Source organism: Antennarius striatus, chromosome 19, assembly GCF_040054535.1.
Source record: "Antennarius striatus isolate MH-2024 chromosome 19, ASM4005453v1, whole genome shotgun sequence".
NCBI classification, from domain to species: domain Eukaryota; kingdom Metazoa; phylum Chordata; class Actinopteri; order Lophiiformes; family Antennariidae; genus Antennarius; species Antennarius striatus.
The window spans coordinates 9,029,035-9,050,553 of record NC_090794.1 but is presented as its reverse complement, the minus strand read 5'-3'; the positions used below and the strand labels follow the sequence as shown (position 1 = coordinate 9,050,553).

The window sequence follows — 21,519 nt, the reverse complement described above, 5'->3', positions numbered from 1 at the left end:
CCACACAAACATGAATATCTTGGCTGTCTCGCTGTGGTAGTAGTGTCTGCAGACTGCATGGTTCCCATCTGTATTATCCGACCAGTAGTCATAAAACGTGTAGAATCTACTATCGAACCGGCTTTTTAGGCACAACTAACAGTTGTATTTCACCAACATGGGCGTGGAAGTGGAGACAATATCCCCTGGTGATGGTGAGTTTATTTATTTGCACATTGTGCCTTGATGCGGTAGTAGTGAAGAGATACGGGTCAGTAGTTCTCTGGAATTCTGTTGAAAAGCTTGTCAAATGTCAACGCGTTTTACATAAAATATAGATTTAAACCACCCCATGTGTTACGAAACTCACTGGTTCCATTGATAGCAACTAGTACTTATTTTCCGAATAGTATTGTTTGCCTAGAAATCCATCTACTCCGTTATTCGTCATCACTCGACGCCTCGAACTCTCCACGTTTCCTAATGTGTTGTAACTGTTGAATGTCAGCTTCTCCCGGTCGTCCTGTTAAATTTAGCATTTTTCTATAAACACGGCGAATGTTCCTTTACACTCCTGTCACTTTTGTGCCAGGTAAACATTATTTGGAATAATTTTTAGGGACAAACACTCAGTCAGGAGAAGAAGTCCCGTGAAATTCCAGTAAAAATGGCCGCTAAAGCGTCTGGATGGAGCTATCTTTGGAACGCTGCATGAAACAGCTCTAAGCATTAGTTTGTATGGAAAATCAACCACATCCCACAGGGTTCATGATAAATATGGAAGCAGCTTTTGTATGAAAAAGCCAGTTTTATTTGCAAATGTAAAAAAAAAAAAAAAAGTTATAATACATCAATAATTATTTTAAGGGTACGATTAAATGAAGTGTCAGCTGTGGTCGTCTTTATATTAGGTTTTAGGTTGACTGGCAAAAAGGTTTATCGCTTACAACAAGATAAAAATCAATCTAGAAATATTTAAATAGGTTATTACAACAGAGGTTGCAAGTGTTTTTTCTAATATAACACAAAACGGTATGGTCTCAACATGATTCAAATCATTTTGTGTTTCCAGTATTTTGTAGAGAGCGTTTCGCTGAAAAGTCAGACTCCCAACTTCTGGAATCTCAGCCCATCCCTGAGTTTACGTACACGCTACGGCTGCTTTCTTCAAATCCACCCAGAGGTTTTCTGTGGAATTTAAGTCAGGTGACTGCGCAGGCCACTCTCCAATGATCCAGGGCTTATTGACAAGCTCATATGTATCAATCAGTCAATCGAGTTTCATTTATAAAGGGCTTACTCATGGCAACAGACAGTACAAAGCACATAGAGCACAGAGACTCCAGGAAAGAAGTTGAGTTAGTAAAGGTGTGATTAAATGTAGTGGATGTCAGGGATTGTAGACCATTAATGACCACAGATGGAGAGAAGATTTCTTCTAGGATTTCCTGATGCTTGATGGAATCCATCTTACCCTCAGCATGCTGTAGGTTTCCAGTGGATGCAAAACAGCCCCAGAGGATCACCCAACCGTCACCATACATCAGTGTGGGAAGTGCATTCAATCAAGCATGTGTGTCATTCTTTCTACACCCGACATACCACGGATCCATAGGCCTGAAGTGTTCCACTTTTTTTTGAATCGGTTTACATACTGGTGGCCCCAAACTTCTGTGACTTTTCCTGGATGGGTTTGAGCAGCCAGAGCTGACTTTTCTTGTGCTTTTCTCAGCTAGGGAACAAATTGAAAATTTATTGTGACTCCTCTGCTGCAAAAATGTTTAGGTTTTTACTGTGTTACTGAGACATTTGGGGAGGATTTATTTGAGTGATATGACACCAATTAGATCAATGAGAATGCTCAAAGCATTTCACGGCAAGAACACCTTAATAAAAGTGGAAGGCAGTGCAAATGGCAGATTAATGCAAAGAAAAAGCTGTCAAACTAAAAATCCCAATTGTGAACTGTAAATATTGTCAATATGAATATAACCTACAACCAGAAAACAATTCTTATGAGAACGAGCAAAAACATTGGAGAAAAAACATTAAGTGAATATATATTTCCAAACATTAAGTTAAGTTGTCATGAAATACATTGACATTTTATGTTTTAGTTTATGGGTTTTGTTTTACTTATCAATTATTTCCCTCTAAATCGGTTATGAGTCACTGAAAAGCTCTCAGCTTTGTGTCATCGCCTTTATTGTGTTCTATTAAAATTGAAAAAGAATGTCCTCATATGTGAGCATCCTTTCTCTCAGAAACCACATCATGTAAAAAGATAATTCTTTGTTTTTACGTTCATCAGGTCCCAATCAGACCAAATAGCAAAGAGAAATCAAAAGCGCATGCCATGCAAGAGTTCGGGTCTTAGGAGGTTCTAAGGTGACTCCATGATTCACCCAGAAGCATGTGGTAGCGTGTCATCCTGGACAAAGAAGTTCTCGTTTGAAGTCTGAAGCAGAGGTGTCTGACACGTCTGGAGGCTTCCAAAGATATAGCATACAACCAGGAACACCTTAGCAGATGTAATCCAGTCATTTTTAACAGGCAGGATTTGCCAGTTGAACTCTTAGGTACACAAACACACAGTAATTCGTATTTTCTTCCTCTTCTTTTCTTCACAGGAAGAACTTTTCCAAAGAAGGGCCAGACGTGTGTTGTTCATTACATAGGTGAGACATTTTTTTTTCTCTTTGCTGCCGTGAGAAACAGACGTCATTCTTGTCTACTTGTTGAGAGATGGAATGTGTGTGTGTGTGTGTGTGTGTCTTTGTTTGTGTGACACTAATGTTTCCATGAGGATGCAGTGCAGTGTTGTAGTAGATCAGAAGGGTGTCAGGTTAAATTATAGTGGTGACACTCATAATGTAGCCTTGGAGGTGTGCCACTGCCAAGAAACGGCGCTTACAGCACCTGGAGCTCCCCCATAGCTCTGTTTGCAGCCTTCCAGCTCTTTGTGTTCAACATGTATACACCTGCTTTTAGGTTCAGAGACAGGGTGGAACGTCACCCTGATCCGTCTTTTGTTTTAATGGAGCACTTAGATGACTGATGTCTTATTTTAAAGACTGTCGAAACTTGTGAGACTGCTACTATGTGTAGTACACACAAACAAACGCAAACTGTTACAACCTGTCATAAACACATGCTTTCTTTTTTCCTGTTTTTCTGTATTCAAATTGCGCAATAAGGGGGTAGAGTGGGGGGGGGGGTAAGGAGCTACTGAGACATTTGGGAGGATTCATTTGGGTTAAGCAGGGCCAGAGACTTGGCAGCAAAGACAACTAGGTCAGACTAAAGGTAAACAGTGCCTTCAGTCATGAGTTTGTCTTACTTTTATTACATGGAGATAAAAGGTTATTGTGAGCGCTGTAGTGAACTGGCTTGATTCTTGTCTGCGTGTTTTTATATGAAATGTGGATGCATTATTCTCTACTCTTGTATATCCTGATGCATTTTAAAGGGCTCACATAATCATCTTAATCTGTTACAAAATGGATTCCTTGTCTAGACAGACTTTCTTTCATGAATTCAGGTTCAGTCAAGAACACACAGTTCAACATTGGGATAGTGAATACTGTGTGTTCAACTTTTTGGAGTGGTGGAAGAAATAACTTGATTTCCTCTTTCGGGCCAGACGTCTGCAGAGATCAGCTGCCCCGTAATGTAGGAAGCTGATTTTTTTTTTCTCAGTGAAAGTTTTTGGAGTTCTTAGGGCGTGTATTATGAAAACAAATACAGCTGTTGCCATTGAAGGCTTATGTAGAAACATACATGCAAATGAAATGATATTATTAATTAAGTTGTGGGAAGTCTTCCATTTGATTATATAAACAGGAACATCCGGCAAACCTGGATGAGGCGTTCTGCTGTCTGTGCTGCCAATTCCAAGAAATATATGAAATACCCAATCAAAATAATCACTAATCCTTTATTATGCACAATATTGTGCATAAGTGTTGCATCAGCCTGGCAGAGATGGAACCGCACCTCAATTTTATTGATTAATTTCAAAGAGTTTTACACTGGACTTTTGGAGCTATCATTGTCTGCTATCTGCTGTGTGCTATAATGTTCTTCAGCCATTCTGATTGGTGGGTTCTAACAGTGTTAGGTGCGTTACCGCCACCTTCTGGCAGGATTAAGACACGCCCATCAGGCGCAGATTAAAACCAGGGAAATTGTTATTGATGACCACACAATAATCATATATACTGATAATTTTTTTTCAATTAATGTATTACTATCATAATATTCTAGAACCAGTAGCCCACCCTTATTATAAAACTGGTCTTGTGAGATTCGGTATATCCCAGTTTGACACTTTGGTCATCTGGTTAATAAACAAAAACATGAATTTGGGTGTCCTTCAGCACCTCTCATATCTCCCTTCTCTTTTTTTCTTTTTAACATCTGTTGTTTTTCAGTCTTCAGCCTTCCTTCTTATCTCTTTTTTTTTCCCTGGGATTCACGAGATTTAGCTATAAGCTCTTTTTGTTTTGGCAGTGGCAACACATGAAATGTTAAGCCGACACGAGAACCCTGCACAAATACTGCTATAAATATATTATTATACCAGCAGGGGAAACGACTTCATGTTGGGCAGACGGAGGAGAACGCACTGGTGTAGCGCTGCATGTATACCACGTGAAAATCAACCCAGATTTATAAACACAGCCCAGGAATGTTGTATTCTCCAAAAACAATCATTTTGTAATCAGAAGTATTAGTTGTGCAGTATGTAACTACACAATAAGGCATTAGCTGTCCTCTAATGAGTACGAAGGATGATTTTTAGGATGGCATGTTTTTTTCTTATGTTAGTTTGCCCTTTTAAATGGAGATGCTGACACACAAATGTTTAATTTTAAAGCTCAAACACAAGATTAGTTTGTGACCTGATAAAGAGATAATACTTATAATGCAGGTTAGCTGTATATTTGGAACATAAGCCTGTCCCAGTCATCCAGCTGGCATGGCTCAGGCTGTCCCCCTCCCCCTCAACACCCACACACACACACACACAAATTGCACCACGCACCATGCTCTGCTGTTAGTTCTCCAGATAAAACGAAGATAAAAACCGGTACAGTAATAGCATTTAAGATTTAGAAGCCTTGTTCTTCCAGAATCTTCTGCCTGTCTCTCCCATCTTCTTTCTGATCCTCATTTACACCTTTGGGATTTTAAGCATGTACACACGTACATGCCAGAGCACATCAACACACAGATATGAGAACGACCTCCTCCCACTCTGGCAAGGGTTTTCATTGCTATAAGGCAGTGAAGGCCTGGTGAAAATAATAAAAACTGCTTCGTCTACCAGACCCCCCCCCACACACACACACACACAATCAAGGTAAACTACTGCAGACTAGAAGTTTCCTCGATCAACAACTTTGGCACCAGACAAGCCTCCCCATCTCCTCCTACAAGACATGTGAATTTAAAGAGCAGCAACCTCTTTGGATGTGATGTCCTGCCTAAATGTGGACATCACTCTGACCATGTTGGAGCTCAAGCCTTCATGAAACATCCTGAAGTTGAGACCCAATGGTGGGGATTATTTATAAAGTGTCTTCAATCATGATATGACGGAGTTAACAAAAACAAAATTGATGATGTGCAACTTTTGAATTCAGGCCTCCTACATGTGCAGGAAGGTGAATATGGTTCCTTTCAGTGGAGTGGCCTGTTTGGCAGGCCTTTCACCGTGTTTGGGCAGAATATGTTCTTGCAGCCAAGCAGAGAGATTGGATGACGATATGAAGAAGTATGAACCAGCAGGCTTTGTACAACCCTGCTGGTTCATATCTTCCCCATAATAAACTCTATAAATTATTTTCAGGTGAAAGAAACACATTTTTCTTTTTCTTGTTCTTTTCGTTAAACGCTCATTGAGATCTGTGTCTTTCTGCCGAGAGGAGTGTGTGAGAAGTTCATGCACACTATTTGTAGTGAACAGATTGCTTTACATGCATGTCATTTCATCCACTCTGGGGCTGAGGGGGGAGGGGGGGTTGTTGTGCTGGCGGCGAGGGAGGCGAGACAGGATACGGAGTAAAAATAACCCCACCCCTGTCAGCCATGGCTTTTTAAAAAAAAATTTTGCAAGTCTTTTCAGAAATGAAAGGCTTTCCTGCAGGGAGAGTGTGGGAGCCGGACTCAGGAAGGGAAGGGTCCAGCATTATTTTGGCTTGATCTGCTTGATAACGCAGCCCTGATACAAATGTGGCTTGGCATGCTTTTTGCTTTCTTGGGTGTTTTGGGCAGCTGTGAAATATTTGTGCACCCTCGTTGTTAGCTGATAGCAGGAAGTGTGTGCAAGTTCCACAAACTTGAGCATGTAATTTCAAACCATGCTGCTACTCAGGAGCACGCTGGACTGACTCCCTGTTGGTCCTCAGAACACGGCTGCTGTGTTTCTTTCCATAACACACACACAGGTGGTGTTTTCTCCATTGTTTTCTCCCGGTTTTAAAACTGGTTTTGTCCGGCTGCTGGTGTGAACCACAGGCCGTGTTGCTGTTAACCCCTCTGTCTGCCCCCACTGGTGAACAATTTTCAGAAAGCAATTGTGTATTTCTTCATGTGAAGAAAGAAAGTTTCTGCTGGTTGCACAACCCTCTAGCAGGTGGTATCTGTCTCCCAAGATGCACCTGATGACTCCATGACTGCACCGAGCCCAATGCAGCAGCGTTTGTTGGCAACAGCAAACCATCTAAGTTTAGCTGCAGAGAAAGGGGAGAAGCATCACTAAACTCCATTTAACTTACAACTTTAAATAACACAAATAATACAACGTACATACACAGTCTATTGATACATGGTCATAATAAAATAATAGTTCATTCCCTCGTGGCCTACGTAACGAATAAGGAAGTGACATAATCACCCAGACGACCTCTGAACGTGTCTTTGACTGATCATATTTAAAGTATGTCTTCATTGCGCTCATACCAGCGTTCACAGCTGTAATCAGATTCATCAGGATTGAGAGTACAGCATGAAAACATGCAGCCGAATGTCAAGCAGGTCAAAGTGGCCTACTGAAGTGACTCTGTGGCTTGTAGCAGGATTTAATGCCGCCCGTCTTATAGTCAGGTTGAAGAAGCTCGGTCCTGCCCTGCCTCATTTACCCCCAGTGATCTAGATAGAGGCAGGCTGTGCCCTAGTTAACTAAAGCGGGCCAGCGTTTCCTGATTCACATTTGTTCATTTTTGGGTAATTGAAACAGACCCAGCATAATGATAATCATCACTGGGACCACAATCTTAAAAATGCCTCATTCCAACACATTAGCCATCAAGGAAAGGGCGTGCATTGATCTGTCATCACGCTAAAGAATGAAAAGTAGCTGTTAAAATGTAAGTGTGCAGAACTCTCAGATTTGTGAATGCAATTTATGCTTTGCAGGTATGCTGCAGAATGGAAAGAAGTTTGACTCGTCTCGAGACAGGAAAAAGCCCTTTAAGTTCAATATCGGACGTTTGGAAGTGATTAAAGGCTGGGAAGAAGGAGTAGCACAGGTAAGTGGGTTACATTCCAAGAGCGTCATGTTTCTGCACCACATCAGTCGTTTTCTTTTCTTGTCGGTTCAGATGAGCCTGGGCCAGAGGGCAAAAATCACCTGCTCACCAGATCTGGGTTACGGACCAACGGGCCATCCTGGGGTCATCCCTCCCAATGCCACTCTTATATTCGACGTGGAGCTGCTCAAACTGGAGTGATGCCTCAGACTTCAAAGGTCGACGGTTAATGAGGCCGAGTTCGCCACAACCTGTGTCCACAGGGAGACCATACACGGCTGCTGCCTCCCACCATCCACCTGGTTCTCTCTAATTTCTACAGTCTTGTTCAGTTCTACATTTATACTGCTGCTTCTTTGCTATCTTGTATTAATAAATACTGCAGAGACATCCTCACCACAGTTGATGCTGTTTGCATTCATTTCAGTTATGTTTGTAAAATTCTTTTGAACCATTAGAAAATCTGATGAAAAGCTGTAATACAGTGTGCCCTCGTTACTTGCGGTTAATGCGTTCCAGGAACCACACGCGATTAACGAATTGCGCGATCGAGCGACAATCTTATTTTTAATTTAAAAGTTTATGAACCCTCCCCATACTGATATTAAACCACCTCCTATTACTTTTTCCCACACTCTTATCGACTGTTTAAAGCACTTTGTGTCTCACGTAAGTTCCAGACTCACGCTACTCAGCGCACTTCCGGATTTCGTCAGCCGATAGAATGCGTGTACGGTATCATGTGACTGCCCACCAAAAATCCGCAATGACGTGAAGTCGCAAGCGTTGATGTTCGAGGGCGCACTGTACATGGCGATCCCAACATAAACTACCTTACGGCTTCAGCAAAAGAAGATGGATACGTGTCTGTATCATATACCACTGTCTGCATTGCCACTTTGATAAATGGTTTGTCCTGCTGAATGCTCTGAATGACGTTGCTATGTGAAGTGTATTTTATACCCTTATAAACCCTGACTGCAAGTGTACCCAGCCTGAACCACCTCAATAATCTCTGTTAGAGCCAGTGCTACTACAAGAATTTATTGACCAACCCTTAATAAAAATGGCATGTTTGTGTTGACAAATCTGTGTCTGCTGTTTAATTTTTGGAGAGCTCCTCTAATGTTAGAGTTCATAACTCTATCATGGATGTTAGTTAGACATAACTTCTATCTGAATTCACACAACCTGCAGGCTCACCTAAAGTTCTGGTCGTATTAATGTGTATTTCACAAAGCTCCTGCGGTGAAACAGACGTGTCTCTTGCTTAATCCTGCTGGGCAACATATCAAAGCAGGCCAAACACCCGACCTCCTTACTGGTTGTAATTAATAACTTCCATGTGAGAGGAAGTTTGCAGGTGACTTGTACAGTAACATTGCCCCCTAGTGGAGAGTTTTATAAAGAAATGTACACAAACAGCAATTCATTTCTCAAGGGAATTAAAATACGCGTTAAATGACATAATATTCTGTAAATATTTTTCATCTTTTCTCAATTCCTTGTTGAATTTAAAATTTCCAACAATTTATAGATTATCCGCCGTCCACCTGCGTCGCGCTCAGGGTATTCCCCTCCTCTCGCCCATAAATAAGCTGTAATAGGCGCCAGCAACCGCCGTGACCCGCAAAAAGAAGAAGCGGATAAAATGATCAATGAATTGATTATAGTTTGTTCAAACCGGAGTCAATTTCCTTGTTTGTGTGCGCAAACTTTACTATTAAAAGCTGATTCTGACACTACGTTGCGTTACGTGTGCATAACAACTGCGAAGTTTTGCCAGAGCTGGTCTCGTAGATCTCTACGAAATTCAACAATCTTGGATTTATATCTACTTCCTGTGTCAAGGGTCAAAGTTGATGTTTTGACGGTAGTATACGATTGGCTGATTCTTTATGTTGTGAAACTTCATTGGACAGACGAACACACGCCTTTTGATAAACCTGAGGGAGCTCAAGAGGCAAGGTCAGAAATTTATCATACAAATATGTTAACTACGTGTAAAATACACTAAATGCCTCAAGCAGACGGACATCGAATCACGTAACTTATACTAACATGCTAAGCTAGGTTATTTAGCTAACTATGCTTGTTAGCCGAAATATCCCCGAGTGCAAGTAGAGCACACCGAGCGAAAGCAGCAGCAAAGACATCAGTAACCTGTCTTATGCTGTAGCTGACCATCCATATGTCAAACCGAACAATGTTAACGTCGCTGCAAAATGTTCTGTTGTTGTCAGCGATCGAGTGAAAATGTCAGTAGCTAACCGCTGCTGGCTCGAAGTTAAACCAGTCCTTTCATATACTGTACTCATTTTCGATATGACGAAAGCAGAACTGGCTTCTCCAGTACTCCGTGCTCCACAATTTTAAGTTTGATTTGGACTCTAAGTCCGTCTCTGTTTCTCTTGTGTTCCACTCTGTCGGGCTATTCTAAGGGTAGAATTCTGAGTATAAGAGGGATTTCATCGAAAAGGACGTAAACTTTAGTTTTAAACCGGTATGTATTTTTGTTGGCATTAATGGTGCAAGTTACTCATCTGTAAGCGACTGCAGGCCTCCATGTCGTCACAGATTTTTATTTATTCACTCATTTATTTATTTTAACTTTTGTGCTGCTAACAATCCAGAGTGTCCTTTTCCTCTCTGGAAGACTGGAATATTCGTGATTTTTTTTAAAAACCAATCCAAACTCAAACTCCTTACACCTCGATCCAGGTCATTGCAGTTGAGTGGAGAATTGTGTTTACTGACAAAAGTGTTCTTTATCCCGTTAAGTATAATTCTTCATGCTTTTTTTTTTCAATGCAGTGTTGCTTGACAAATCAAAATTGGTAGCATAAATTCTTGGTTTTCATTTTTGTGTTTAACATCCAGGAAAATTATTGACAGTAACGCAGTGAAATGCTCAAAATCTGTCTCATTCTGGTGTTGACAAATGTTGTTCTTAAACTATTGGATTGTTTTTTGCAGATGTTAATGTGGTGAACCTCCCCCAATCCAATCAGGTGTTTGTTGCCCATGTTCCAACATCTTTGACATTTGATGCTGCATAAAATTCAGAATAAGAATGCATTTAATAAGAATTGCTAAAGTTTATGTGGTTTTATTTTAGATATATAGTAAGGAGGAGGAAGTGATGTATTAAAATGTCTCATCATGTACCTCAGGTGATCTATGTACATCTGATTGACAACAATAAGCATGCTGTCAGCACAGACGGCGTGTGCAGCGATGGCGGTCCGGCACCTTGCTAGAGCTTCTGTCTCTTCAAGATACATGCACCGCTGTCTCATCCACACGTCCATACCCTGTCAGGACGAATCTGGGCTACATCCTGAATGGGCCAGCCTGGCTAATAAACAGCTGAAGGGGAAGAACCCAGAAGATCTGATCTGGCGAACACCTGAGGGGATCAACATCAAGCCTGTGTACACTCAAGCAGACTCAGCTGGAAGGCCAGATGAATTGCCAGGAGTGTTTCCGTACACTAGAGGACCTTATCCCACCATGTACACATACAGACCTTGGACTATCAGGCAGTATGCTGGTTTCAGCACCGTTGAGGAGAGCAACAAATTCTACAAAGATAACATTAAAGGTAGATTTGATGTTGTGTACATTTGAATTTATCTCGAAACACATCGGTGTGTATTCTAGCCTCTAGATTCATTCAGCCGTTGACAGATTAATTAGTTTCATCGTAATCATGGTGTTTTGACATTTTGAATTCTGTTTTGTTTTTTTAATTCTCCAGTCTATGTCCTCTCAATTTACACATGGAGATCATATCACAATCTAATTTGCTTTCTCTTACATTTCAGCTGGGCAGCAAGGCCTCTCCGTGGCGTTTGACCTCCCGACGCACCGCGGCTATGACTCGGACAACCCCCGTGTCCACGGAGACGTCGGCATGGCCGGAGTAGCGATAGATTCAGTTGAAGACATGAAGATGCTCTTCGATGGGATCCCGCTGGAGAAGATGTCTGTCTCCATGACTATGAACGGAGCTGTGATTCCTGTGCTGGCGATGTTTATCGTGACGGGAGAGGAGCAGGGCGTGCCGAAAGCCAAACTAACTGGCACGATTCAGAATGATATTCTGAAGGAGTTTATGGTGCGAAACACGTATATCTTCCCCCCAGAACCTTCCATGCACGCCATTGCTGACATCTTCGCCTACACCTCCAAGGTATGCAATGCGTAGTGGGGATCAATCTGCTTGTGTTGGACTCATAGCATGTTTGTGATGTAAATCCTATTATTTTGATTGATTTAGAGCACTATGAGTGACTCCTTCATATAGAATTTCCGTGGTCTACAGAGGATTTACAAACTGCTGGCTCCCCTGTGCAAGTAACGCCCTCAATGATAGTAGTGAGCTTGGCTAAGCTGAAAGCTGCCAAATCACCTGTCCCATCTAGTATTGTCACTGAAATGCACAAAGCTTCCTCAGAAGTCTCATGCCAACTACCAAGTATTCTTTCTAACTTGTATAGCTTAAGGGGAAAACACCAGCTGATTGGGATGAAAGCTTTATTGTTATCTTAAATAAGGGGAATGTGATGCTGCAGGGAGAGGCAGTTATAGAGGTCTCAACCTCAGAGAACACTCTCTGAAAGCAATTGAGAGAGTTATTGAGGCAATTGCCTGTGACATAGTTGATATCAGCCATCTATCTTCTGAACTGCATTATCCTCTGTGGCGGGTCACAGAGAGCTGGAGCCTATCCCAGCTGACTATGACACAGACACAGACAAACATGCACACACAGACTCACACACTACGGGAATTTTGGAACGGCCAAATAACCTGAAGCGCATGTTTTTGAGATGGGAGGAAGCCGGAGAACCCAGACAGCACTATCCACTGTGCCACCATGTTGATATCAATGACATACAATTTGGATTTGTGAGCTGCAGAAGTACAAGTGACGCAATCTAGCTACCGGAGAAATAAATCGGAAGAGATAAAAAGCTTTTCCTCATCATTACGGATCTTGAGAAGCTGCCTGTGTTCCCTGTGAAGTGTTGTTGTGGGTTATGAGGCGGCTTGGTCTGCTTGAATGGTTAGTTGGTACATTTCATCAAGAGTCCGTTCTCAGTCCTCTCCTATTTATCTTCGTTTTACAGGCTCTTTTAAAGGATTTTTGTACTTGCTGCCCCTGGGAATCATTACATGTACATGATCTTGTTTTAATATCTGAGTCCTTGGAAGATTAGCCTGGTCTAATTGATCTTGAATCAACTCTTCGGTGTCGCTGAATACGCTGGTTTGGTCGTATTCATCCAAGCACTTAAATCATGCCAACTCGAAGTCGAAGGCCGTACAAGTCCAGGCAGAGCCTGAAGACCTGACATGATAGTATTGGTGGGGACCTGAGAGCTACCGGGTTAAGTGTGGGTGGCACCCTTCACAGAAAGTGTTGGCGTACCGCAGTCTACCATGCAACACCCAACCTGCAGTAGTGGCCAGTGGACACAAAACTAAATAACGGATAGATGAACGATGATTTACTTAATTTTTAAAAATGTTTTCTTTTATTACTAGCACATGCCCAAGTTCAACTCCATATCCATCAGTGGCTACCATCTTCAGGAAGCTGGTGCCGACGCCATCCTTGAGGTAGCTTACACCATTGCTAATGGCCTGGAGTACTGCCGCACTGGACTGAAAGCAGGCTTAACTATTGATGAGTTTGCCCCGAGGTAAGTGGATTTGTTAAAACTAGTGCTTATTATTGCTAATAATCCTAAATGTAGTGACTCTGAAGTGGAACTATTATGAGAACCAACTAACTTATCTAAAAGATACATTTTGTGTCAAAGTTCTTGGAGGATGTCTGAAAACTACAAAAATAAAACAAATGTCTGTAGTCAGAATGTACAAGAGATGTAGTTCACACTTGGTTTTGTTTCTCAGTCTCGCAGCACCTTCAAAATACATACAAGGTTTTCTTTTCATACTTCCTGTATTTTTTTTTTTTGCCGCTCCTCTGTTGCTGTCAGATTCACACAGTAAAAGCGATGCATTTGGTATGTATTGATGCAAGTCATGTTAGTAAAGATTGTTATTTGTTTTTTATAATTCCTTGACTGCTTTATACTTTCTCTGTATAAACAACTGCTCCATGCAGAGTGAAGAAACCTGGCTGGATAAAAAAAACCCAAAAACGACTTGTGGGGCTTGTGGTGTGGCGTTCAATAAGTATTTTCACCAAATCAAATACTACAACCCAGAAATATCAAAATCGATGTCACACGTGACGCCATGACCCCTAAAGTGTGCTCACATGTTGGATTTCTCATTGATTGGACAATAATTACCATCGCATTGACTCGTGGTTCCCTATCTGTCAATAAATGCCCATTCCACTAGGGGTCCCTTAAATGAAAAAACTTCCTGACTACGCCATAGCCACAGACAAAAACAGTGACTAATACATCTGTAAGTGAATCAGTAAGTGGCTGCCACATTTAACTGACAAGTAAAAGCTGTCCTTGTAATTATTTGAACTGGCAGATGGGACGGACAGCTCAAGATGGAAGGCAGCCTCTTTAATTAAAACCCCCATTTAATAAATCCATAGGTTCCTACCATTTAATACCTTCACTTACATGACAATATAGCACATACAACATACGTTAGCTGTGTTCTTACTGTTTCCCATCATGCCTCATTTATGAGACAGTTGCGTTCGCGTCAGCTTTCACCTCTATGATCTGCGTTGCTCAGCTGTTGCTCAGACACTTAACGGTCTGTCAGGTTAAATCAAGTGTGTCACTCCAGCCACTCTTCCTTCCATCAGGTTCTCCTTCTTTATTGCTTTTCCAGTACCTTTCAATTGGACAAGTAATAGATTGACATGTGTTGTATTTTTTGAAGGCACAGTCTATCTTCACCTGTCTCCATTTAATGACTGGAGGTTGACCTCACCGACAGCCACTCAGGGTCTATTGTGTGAAATGGAGGGTTTGTCAGTGAACATAAAAACGACATGTTGTGGATAGAAAACATTGATTTCTCTCTTTGTGCTGTCATTTGGGAGTCGTTTCATGACTAGTCATATATATATATATAATTTATTTTTTTTATGTGTGGGCTCTCAGGTTGTCCTTTTTCTGGGGCATTGGGATGAATTTCTACATGGAAATCGCCAAGCTGAGGGCAGCCAGGAGGTTGTGGGCCACACTCATTAAAGAGAAATTCCAACCAAAGAATGCCAAGTCTCTCCTCCTCCGCACACACTGCCAGACCTCAGGCTGGTCTCTCACTGAACAAGTAAATATTAGCTGGAATTTAAAAGGCTTTTAAATGTAAAAGTGCTTTATATGTGTTAAATCTGTGAAGTTTGAAGGCTGAGATAAGGATCATTGAGGGAAATAAGGATGCCAGCATGTTGGAGTCAAACCCTTCCCTCTTCTCAGGATCCGTACAACAATGTGATCCGTACTGTGATCGAGGCCATGGCGGCAGTGTTTGGGGGGACCCAGTCGCTTCACACCAACTCCTTCGATGAAGCCCTTGGCTTGCCAACCGTGAAGAGCGCTCGCATTGCCAGGAACACACAGATCATCATCCAGGAAGAGTCCGGCATCCCCAAAGTAGCTGATCCCTGGGGAGGTTCGCACATGATGGAGGCTCTCACAGATGACGTCTACAACACGGCTTTGAAGGTTCATGACAAAGACACACGGTCAAGTTTCCCGAGAAACGTCATGAGAACAGTCTTGTGTTTTGAGGGGCTGGAAGTGTAGAAGTAATTCAGCATCTTTTACAACCTGTTTTTTCCTTGCATAGTTCATTAAAGAAATTGAAGAAATGGGAGGCATGGCCAGAGCTGTGGCGGAGGGCATTCCTAAACTCCGTATTGAGGAATGTGCAGCTCGTAGACAAGCACGCATTGACTCAGGTACTGTGCATGAAAATGTCACCAACTCATTGCTAAAGCCACATATTCTTCTTCCTCCTCCTCTAGGACCTATTCTAACGTAACTGAGCAAATCTGCAGGGAAATAGGCTACAGTTTTGAGATGATGAACTTTGTCACGGAGGACTCTCAAGACTCTTTGTGTAGAGATGTTCCATTAAATCCCAATGATGGAAAAACACACACACACACACACACGCACACACACACACGCACACACACACACACACACACACACACACTCACACACCACTATAGCTCTTCTCTACCGTTATCTGATGTCTGATCTCATTGTTATTCATTAGCTTTCTAAGTAATCTCTGCAGAAAATCATGTTCAGTCCTTCCAGTTGTCTGGTTTGAGGTCAACCAGGGAATGATCTTTAAGGAGTATAACGAAAGCTCTATATGTGTTTGAGCTTTTCACAACCTTTTGTATTAAAAATGAGTTTAAAAAATATAAAAAAATATATTTAAGAATATTGAGTACTCAATCCACTCATGGAAATCCTCCTCTTATATCACCTTCCCTGCAGTAGTCCATTGGAGATGGTAATTTCCATTAAATCAGGTCAGATCTGTGTGACATCATGTACTTGATCCATTTGAATCACATTTCCCTAAATGTTACCATTTGTATTTTTATGGAAAGTTTCTTTCCATTGTGTAAATTTCTTAAATTTTTTTAACCATCTCATAATGATGGGGCAACCACATCCAAGTTAAGCCTTTTTTGTATTATTTTTAGTAGTTATTTCATTATTTAACACCACAAATACCACCAGCACCCAGGAGGTGTTTTTACCTGCTCATTCATTGTTTTGGGGAAAAATAAACCATTAAGTTTATCTGTGTTTACATTTTTAGAATTGGATGAAATACCTACAGATTCCACTTACCTGTATTCCACAGTGCCTTTATCTGCTCTCCTGATCTGTTGTGGAAAAGCTCTGTTATTTTTTTTCCCCTTACTGACTGAGGAAGCGTTATTCTTTGTGTCCTGTTGTGCCTCAGGATCCGAGGTCATTGTTGGGGTGAACAAGTACCGTCTGGAGAAGGAGGAGACGGTGGAGGTGCTGGCCATCGATAACACTGTTGTACGAGAAAAGCAGATTGAGAAACTGAAAAAGGTTGGTGTTCTTCAAAGAATTGGATGCTTTTTAATAACACTGTAAATGTATCCACTTTGGGTGACGTACTGCTGATCAATGGACAAAGCAAAACATTTAAAGATATAACCTTTGACCCCAGGCATTTAGGATGTTGGTACAATTTTTATTTTTTTTACATACACATTTAACGGTTACCGGGTGTACACTGAACCTCTAAACTAAGCTATCGTGTCTGTTAGACAGATATGGAATATACTGTAACTGCTGCAGGGGATTGGAAGTCATAGAAATACTTAAACCATTTTCACCATCCTGATCATCCTAATTTTTATCGATATTGTATGTTTTCTCTTAATATCTTCTAATTATCTCCACCAGTACGGTCGTGTTTTACTTTAAGGCATTGCGCGCGGAGTTTCCCCCACCTCACTCAGCTGGGATGGGCTCCAGCTCACCGCCACAGAAATGTTAAAAATGTGGGGCTTATTGGTAGAGCTTGTCGTCCAATGTTCCAAGATCGGCAGTTCGATCGGCGGTTTGATTTTTAAATTTAAAAAAATCAAATAAATGAAAGTTAAACAAATGAATATATGAAGATTCATCAGATTTGATCAAGCTGAGCTGCTTTGATGGATTTTCACAAGTCTCGGTGGGAGAATTGGATGTATGACAGTTCAGAACCTCAATATTTTTATATTGTGTTGAGGTCGAGGTTGGAGTTAGGGTTATTTCTTCCCACATTCATGGAACTTGATAGAAGGGTTCTGCGTGTAGCAATGCCGGAATCATTATATTTTGGATTGGGTTCAGTTCAATGGTAAAAGAAAAAGATGGCGCCAATGTGATGCCAAACTCTCACATTGTGATGATCAAAGTATCCTGGGAACATTGTTTTGAAGGTACAGTGAATGGAAACCGAGCTACCATGGTGCATGATCCTCTGAGTTCTCACTAGCGTTGTAGTTTTTAAGCCCCTTTTGTCATAATGCCTTTCTACGTAACATAAAACAGACAAAACATTTAGAAGGCAGACACCTGCAACTCATAAATTTAATTAAAAATGGCTGCACTCCTTTTAGCTGTATCAGTTTCAGGGTCCTCTCGACGTGCATGCTGGCTCCCTAAAATGAAACACATATTTAATGTTATCAGAAACACCTGAAAGCATCAGCAGTGAGGGAGGTCTGTAAGTCATGTGCATGTTTTCAGATTCGTTCTGTGTTCTAGGTGAGGCAGAGTCGTGATGACGAAGAGGCAAAGAAGTGTCTGGCAGCCATTGTTGAATGTGCCCGTACCAGGGAGGGCAACCTTTTGGACCTGGCGGTTAAGGCCTCACGAGCCAGGTCTAAGATCCCCCAGTCTCTAGAAGCTCTCACTGTAATCTCTGCTGCTTCCTGCTTCTCTTTTGTGTATCTGATACCAGCATGAACAACTTCTACACTCAACAGGCGGACTGTTGTTCAAAGTCAGAATTATCTCGGAGTGGAACCCATTATAGATTGAAGTCTTTGCTACATAGTTATCTCTTAGAAACAATGCAATATGAGATTTATTTCAAACTATGAAAATTTCAGGTGTTAAACACAGACACAAAATGAACTAAAGTGTAACAACGAAAGACAGATGTGTTATACTGAACTGAACGGCATGTCTTGTGCGAATAGTGAAAGAGACTGCAGACAAATTGGATTCCAATCAGAGTCCCTTTCATACCTGAATTTTAGGGCTGACTGTCCACACTGTTTTTAGTAAGTGCTCAAATTGATATTGCTCTGTTCAGACTGGGCCACATTATTGATCGATCTGACAGGTTGCCGTAGCAACGATGTTGGAGCTTAACGCTCCGTAATGAGCGACACCCTTTCTTCTGGTGCAATGGCTCTTGCCCCACGCAGAGTGACGTCGCAGACAGTCAAAACCAATAGGTGTGTTTGGAGCCTTTGAGACGCCTCTGTCCAAATGCAACTTGAAACTACTTCCTGAAAGTGGTTTATCTTTTTATTTAAATGATAGCTTTATTGTGTTTGAAATCTTTAGATGGATGGGAAATTGAGTAAAAGAAAGGTACCTGAATGTTTGGAATTGAAATCGTAGAAAAATTGAGGCGTTGTCATAAATCTCACAGATAATCAAGCAAACTGCGATGAATTCTGACCATCTTTAATGAAATGTGCATTTAATTTATCAGTTGTGGGGACTTGTTGAGTAACTGGGATTACATCTCATTATGTCATCATGAGGAAAGACACCAATGAAAATCCCATCATCACCTTTCTTCTTCCCTATTTTAGATGCTCTGTTGGAGAGATAACCGATGCCATGAAGGAGGTGTTCGGTGAACACAAAGCCAGCACCAGGATGGTGAGTGGAGCTTACCGCAGTGAGTTTGGAGAGCATGAAGAGATCACCTTGGCCCACAATAGGTAGAGAATAACTCCCATGAATATCTTGACAGTTGACATATCGAGACACCAGTAAATTAACAATTCCAATTTCAGAGTTTCAGAGTTTAAGAAGCATGAGGGCAGAAATCCTCGATTGCTGGTAGCAAAGATGGGGCAAGATGGTCACGACAGGGGGGCCAAAGTCATTGCCACTGGATTTGCGGACCTCGGCTTTGATGTGGACATCGGACCATTGTTTCAGGTCAGAAATATGATTGTGCAAGTCTAAGTTTGTGTTGATAGTTATGACTCTACACTGAAGCTAACTTTTGAGCAAAAGACATTCACATGAACATGAATCAAATTGAAAACGCCGTAACATTTGGTCCCTCAGTTTGTATGCCTTTGTTATATTTTTATTGGGGTACATGAAGAGGTTTTGGAGACGGTGTGCTGCTGCCCGAATCAGCTGTCACATATTGTTGCTGGTGATGACAGAGGCTTTATGTTGTGTGGATTGTGAAATTGCTGTTCATGTACTGTGTGGCTCAGGAACCTCTGGGGGCTGGGGCCAGAATGATCCCGCTGAGCTGAAGAGTCCACGCTGATTACATAGTAAAGAATGAAAGGAATCCTTTTTCCTTCGTATCAATTTTTTTTTTTAAACTCTTGTAACCATGGTGAAAAGCGATTACATGTTCTCTGCTACCCACTCTGAAGATATGGACAAGACATCAGTTTCAGACTTTCAAGGTTATCTTATCCACATCTTTTCTTTCCATGGTAGTTTGTCACCAGCAGGCTTATAGGCTTGTGATTGTTGTTGCACCATATATTTATCCATCGTTCATATTTCAGCCACTATACTATATAATTTTATCATGCTGGATGAACTCATGTAAGCAGCTAATTACTTGGTGCAAGGAATCATACAGCTGTTATATGGGAGATCTATTCTTGAACCTGTTTATGTTTAAGGCCTGTTTTGTGTAGAAAAACATTGTTCGTTGCATTCAAAAGGCACAATAGGATACTGTAGCACATTTATGAAATGAATCAGTGAACTATGACAGTAGTGAGAAGAGTTTGTGGTTTTGTGGTATTTTTTTTAGTTAGTATTTAGTTTTTTTGTATTCATTTTTTTCGTATTTATTAATAATATATATATATATATATATATATTATATGTATATACATGTATGTATATATATATATATAATATTAATAATCGTTTCGTTCAACGTAATCTGATCTGTGTTTTCTTTGATGTTCCCTGTCTGACGTTTGGGCTAACAGACTCCCGTCGAGGTTGCACAGCAGGCAGTTGATGCAGACGTTCATTGTGTTGGGGTCAGCACACTTGCAGCAGGACACAAGACTCTGGTCCCAGAGCTCATCAAAGAACTACGGAAGCTCAACAGGCCAGATATCCTGGTCATCTGTGGAGGCGTCATCCCACCACAGGTAGAGTATCATTTATACTTTGAATAGATGCAGCGTTGTCTCCCCTCCCCTCACGCTGTCTCTCTATCTGATTGACTGGAATCATAATTCATTTTTTGGGAATTGTTTCAGCCAGCATGTTTGGCAGTGTAATCGTAGAGGGATCCTTTATCAATTCTTCATCAACTGTTGAGTTCTTTATCTTTTGTTTGCAGGATTACGAGTTCTTGTACCAGAGTGGTGTGTGTGCCGTATTCGGACCGGGAACAAGGATCCCTCAAGCTGCAGTGGAGGTTATTGACAATATTGAGAAAAGCCTGGAGAACATCCGTCAGGCTATGTGAGGGGCAAAAAAAATCCAACCCTTTAATCACTTGTCTGTGTATCCATGTTGCAGCCACAACAAAGAAATGTCAAATTTCTCTGTACAGAATCTGTCCGTATTTCATGACTGTATAAAATAAAAAACTAAATAGGACATAATGTGCAGCGCAGCAGTGATAAAAAACCTGTTGGGGTGGATTTTATTTACTTTTGTTTCTGTGATTATTAAATTTGATCGTGATTTCTAGTAGTATTCTCTTGGGTTACATTTACGATTGGTTACTGGAGTGAATCTATTAGGTAATTTATCATGTGATTCATGTGATGAAATGTAAAATAAATTTTGTCTCACACTCTTCACTTGAATAAATAGCAGTTTGTTACCTAAATAATGTATGAATTCACACTTAATTGTGCTTATGTGTGTAAGTTGGAACCTTGATTCTTGGTGAAGATTATTAGAAATACTACTGAAAACAGACTGACAATGTAGGTATTAAGACATTGGCCCACATTAAACAAATCATATACAGGTAGAAAAGAATAAAATGACCATATTTAATCAACACGATCTAAATTGCAATACTGTTCTCCATATTGAAATGTAGTTTATGTCCAGATTGAAATTTCTCAAAATGCACCGTTAAAAACAGTATTTTATTAAAGACGGTTCATCATTGCTCAAGCTTCTCTGTCACTTTTACTCTGGACTCATACTGCATTATTTGTAATCTTCCACTCTAGAGAGTAATCCCTTCTTTAAACCAGTCTGCTTTATTCAGGTGTTCATGTAGCATGGATCAGGTCATA

The 21,519-nt window shown here is 41.0% G+C and overlaps 2 protein-coding genes across 4 annotated transcripts; both read left to right on the top strand.

Moving 5' to 3' along the window:
- The first annotated feature begins 10 nt into the window (after positions 1-10).
- Positions 11-8,596, top strand: fkbp1b (FKBP prolyl isomerase 1B). Its single transcript, XM_068343243.1, has 4 exons — positions 11-194; positions 2,610-2,657; positions 7,402-7,514; positions 7,587-8,596. Exons 1-4 carry the CDS (start codon positions 158-160, stop codon positions 7,713-7,715), a joined length of 327 nt encoding a protein of 108 aa, XP_068199344.1. The 5' UTR covers positions 11-157; the 3' UTR covers positions 7,716-8,596.
- Positions 8,597-9,385: 789 nt separating this feature from the next.
- Positions 9,386-21,065, top strand: mmut (methylmalonyl CoA mutase). 3 transcript variants are annotated; one of them, XM_068342232.1, is made up of 13 exons: positions 9,386-9,482; positions 10,688-11,118; positions 11,342-11,709; positions 13,068-13,225; positions 14,627-14,798; positions 14,945-15,193; positions 15,318-15,429; positions 16,461-16,576; positions 17,786-17,901; positions 18,850-18,981; positions 19,057-19,204; positions 20,239-20,406; positions 20,601-21,065. In XM_068342232.1, the coding sequence occupies exons 2-13, from the start codon at positions 10,722-10,724 to the stop codon at positions 20,727-20,729; spliced, it is 2,265 nt and encodes a 754-aa protein (XP_068198333.1). In that variant the 5' UTR covers positions 9,386-9,482; positions 10,688-10,721; the 3' UTR covers positions 20,730-21,065. The 3 variants fall into 3 exon arrangements, with proteins under 3 accessions (XP_068198333.1, XP_068198335.1, XP_068198334.1); XM_068342234.1 differs by lacking the exon at positions 9,386-9,482 and adding an exon at positions 9,540-9,560; XM_068342233.1 differs by lacking the exon at positions 9,386-9,482 and adding an exon at positions 10,491-10,525.
- Positions 21,066-21,519: the final 454 nt, after the last annotated feature.